The sequence below is a fragment of the Euphorbia lathyris genome, chromosome 10 (assembly GCF_963576675.1).
Source record: "Euphorbia lathyris chromosome 10, ddEupLath1.1, whole genome shotgun sequence".
NCBI classification, from domain to species: Eukaryota; Viridiplantae; Streptophyta; class Magnoliopsida; order Malpighiales; family Euphorbiaceae; genus Euphorbia; species Euphorbia lathyris.
Window position 1 is genome coordinate 28,837,284 of NC_088919.1, and position 3,680 is coordinate 28,840,963.

Consider the following 3,680-nt stretch of genomic DNA (forward strand, 5'->3'; position numbering starts at 1 on the left):
GTATACTTTGACTGTCGGAAAGCAGTTTTGGATGTATAATGTGGCTATAGAAAAACTGTAAAAATCTAAATTCAAACTATAAAAAATATATTTTTTAATAATTTCAAATACAGATGAAGTTAATAAAATATTTTTAACAGAATTATATGTTCATAACTTACTAATTTGGTAATAAAGGGCTTAATAAAACCAAAAATAAATAATCAGGGGCTTAATGTGTCCAAATAAAAGATCAACAGCTTAATGAACCAAAAAATAAAAGATCAGAGGCCTAATGATGCTTTTTGTCAAATTATTATAGTTAATAAATAGGTAGGGAGTAATTCAATAGTCATCTGATCTCTCTTCTACAATCTCCACATTTCAGAGAATTAAAGGCATCCTGCAAGTATTTTCTCCCTCTCCTTTTGCTTCTTCCATGAAATATATCTTCTACTTCACTGCACTAGGATTACATTGGGGAAGTTCACTTGAGTGGTTAATCCTATTTTAACTATGTTGGCTTCTTCCATGAAATATATCTTCTACTTCACTGCACTAGGATTACATTGGGGAAGTTCACTTGAGTGGTTAATCCTATTTTAACTATGTTGGATGAAAAATAGTGAGAATGAATTATGGAATTTTAAATAGATTAAAGATTTGGTGATTTTAATAGCTTGAGAACTTAATTGATTTTAGATCCATCGTTTGAAGTTAAAGGAGCTTTATGTCTTTTTTTTTTTTTTTTTTTTTTTACACAAAACTATATATTCTCAACATGTCCTACAATTTTAGTGCATTATAATAATCAAACTTGTTTATGAACCAATAACCAATTCTACTTACACATTTGCTAACTGTGAATTTCTCCATAGCTCATTTTATAGATCAAATCTAACACTGAATTGATCATAAGCAGCTTAATTCATTTACAGCCCCACCTATATTGAAAAACTTTTGTAACTACATTTTCTTTCCTATCTTAATCTCATTCTAATATATATATATATATATAAGTGTTATTATAATCAATATCATATTCATAAATTTACAACACCTAAGTAAACATTCACATGTTGCCAAAGAGTTGAGTAATTTTTTCCACCTAAGTGAACATTCGCATGTTACCAAGCAATCTACTAAAAAAGTGAAAGAAAACAAGTATTCAAAATCAAATAAATCCAAAATTAAGTTCTAATTCATTGAGATCAATTAAACAAATGTCTCTTCAGCATTGGCCCTTAATTCAACATATCACATCTTCGGTCTAACTCTTTGAAACTTTCTCCTTTGCCTTCTGTATCTTCAATACCTTCTTCACAATCTTCTGCTCCTCCACCAAAAAGGCACGAATAATCCTGCAAACATGTGAAGAATTGTTAGAACATCTTTCAGAAGTCATAACATTCAAACCAGCAACAACTTAGTCCATTAAGTACCTCTCTCTAACAGCACCCCCGGACAACACGCCACCATAGGCCCGATTCACTGTGCGTCGGTTCCTGGACAACCTAGACCTTTTGTATTCAGCAGGTCTCAAGTGAGGAATCTGTAAATATTGAAAAAAAGACAATGACTCTTCAAATTTTTACCACAGGATCACATTGATCAACTAGAGAGTAAACTAGTAAGTTAATAGTAGTAACAATTTAAGTGACATAGAACAACAGCACATACAGCTTACTTGGGATCAAAATAGGCTATATAAGATGAGCTCTCTATGTTTCACGGAAACAAAAACAAAAAGGGAAACTGAGACGGACACTGGGAAAAGTTATCTAAAACAGAGTCTTGAAAACATATCCAGAAACTGAAATGGACACAAAACTCGGAAACACTACTGAAGAGGAGTTTCTGTGCAACATAGACTAAACTTAATAGTTCAGTAAGTAATCCACAAGCCTTATTTAGAGGCAAAAATATCAACAAAGTAGAGATGGAACTTATTCTCAGCTTAACAATAGAAGAAGTTGTATCTCATTTCCATGTGAAAAAACATCAAACTCGACAATTAATTTGGGATTGTATGATTATACAATCATGCCTCTGCACCTCCTAAAACTCCCAAGTTAATGACAGAATCTGCCTCATTCAGGTTTAGCTCACCATATCAAGACCTATTCATACCTACTCTATCATAAATGAGAAAAGAGCAAACATCCTCGCATTGAAAATCAAGGAAAAGTGAAATATCTTATTTAACAGCAGTTATCTTTATGCAGTAGACCAGCTGTTAAAAAAAATCATGTGCTTAATTGCTCCCATAACTGCATCCATAATCCATAATCCTCAGTCCTTTCAAGCAAGTTATTGATTGTGCAAACTTGATTTAAAGCAAAATAATCCGCAGCAGTTCAAAATCAACTAAAAAGAATCTCAAGTAAGAGCACTTGGACCATTCTTCATCAGCCATAATCCTCTTCAACATTTTGGATTTAAAGAAAGTTTTCTAATTAACACTGATTTGGCAAATTGTGTAGCTTTCAAGGAAAGATAATCGTTAATTTATGCTTGTATACTTAGTGGCAGCAACAAATTGAAAGAAATGGCATTTAAACTTTACTAGGAAAACTGAACGTTCTTCTTCTTTGAGTGGTTAAATGTTTAGGGTTTAGGGTTTAGAATAAGCAAAAATGGGGGTAAAGAAAGGTCTAGAAAAGATCGAAGCCCACAGCACTCCATTACTCAAGTCCACGCTATAAACCCTTTAAATAAAATTTCACCTCAGATGAATGTCTAGCTAAAGAATAGCCAAAATAGTATACTGAGAACAATAACATCGTGAAATCATTCAAAATGGTTGATCAACACAACCTTTCGATCTTTCAAGCTCGCAAAAATACAATGTCAATCAATGGTTCAAAAAATGGCCGAGAATTGTTCAATCCATATTTTGTTATCCTATGCAGATCGATTCATAAATAAACCATAAAAGCAAAAAAAAAAAAAAAAAAAAAAAAAAAAAAAAAAAAAAACCAATTCAAACAACATAGCTTATATCAAATCACTGAAACACATACCCCTTGAATTCTCTTTCCAGTAACAGGACACTTAGGTCCACTTGCTCTCTTTTTGGTTGTCTGATACACCAATTTCCCACCTTCATTCCAAAAACAACCATTAACTCGTTTTTTCACCTAATTAAAGAAAAACCATTTCGGCAAAAAAAAAAAAAAAAAAAATCTAAGAATCATACCAGGGGTTTTGACGATGCGGTGCTGATTAGATTTGGTGGCGTAGCTGTGCCTCGAACGGTAAGTGAGTCGCTGAACCATTTTGTATCAGTTCTATTCTTCCTCCCCTTTCTCCCCGTAAGCGCACGAATGAGAGAGGCTAGGACCAGAGAATTAGAATTTTCAGATAAAAAAAGATTATATAGGGTTCTTGATTATGTAAAACCCTAGATCGCACGGCTGTTAATGCGTGGTGTTCTCGATCTACGATTAGGAATGCTTTTTTTATAACGGATAAATGTGTACATTTAGTCCGGTACAAATTTAACCGGTATACATTGAAGTGAGATCAAATCTAAGCATATTTTACCAAAATATAAAAAGGTGGGTTAATACACATATTTGCTCATCTATTATTATGAAAAAAACAGATATGCCCTTATATTAAATAAATTTATAAAATTATTCCTCAATTTTTCACAAACTTGCAATTATACCCTAATATAACGGACTAACCTTATTTGA

General features: G+C 32.5%; 1 protein-coding gene across 1 annotated transcript; it reads right to left on the reverse strand.

Annotated features, from left to right (window-relative positions):
• Positions 1-983: 983 nt before the first annotated feature.
• LOC136208909 (large ribosomal subunit protein eL34z) lies at positions 984-3,319 on the reverse strand. The gene is made up of 4 exons (XM_066000198.1): positions 3,179-3,319; positions 3,003-3,082; positions 1,422-1,531; positions 984-1,340 (listed from the first exon to the last, which is right to left on the reverse strand). The coding sequence occupies exons 1-4, from the start codon at positions 3,255-3,257 to the stop codon at positions 1,250-1,252; spliced, it is 360 nt and encodes a 119-aa protein (XP_065856270.1). The 5' UTR covers positions 3,258-3,319; the 3' UTR covers positions 984-1,249.
• Between the last annotated feature and the right edge of the window lie 361 nt (positions 3,320-3,680).

Excerpts from the sequence above, each read along its gene's own strand:
- LOC136208909 (XM_066000198.1), bottom strand. The coding sequence starts at position 3,257 with ATGGTTCAGCGACTCACTTACCGTTCGAGGCACAGCTACGCCACCAAA. Across the intron at positions 1,532-3,002 it reads CTGGAAAGAGAATTCAAGGG|ATTCCTCACTTGAGACCTGC; the intron begins GTATGTGTTTCA and ends CAATATTTACAG. Across the intron at positions 1,341-1,421 it reads GGGGGTGCTGTTAGAGAGAG|GATTATTCGTGCCTTTTTGG; the intron begins GTACTTAATGGA and ends ACATGTTTGCAG.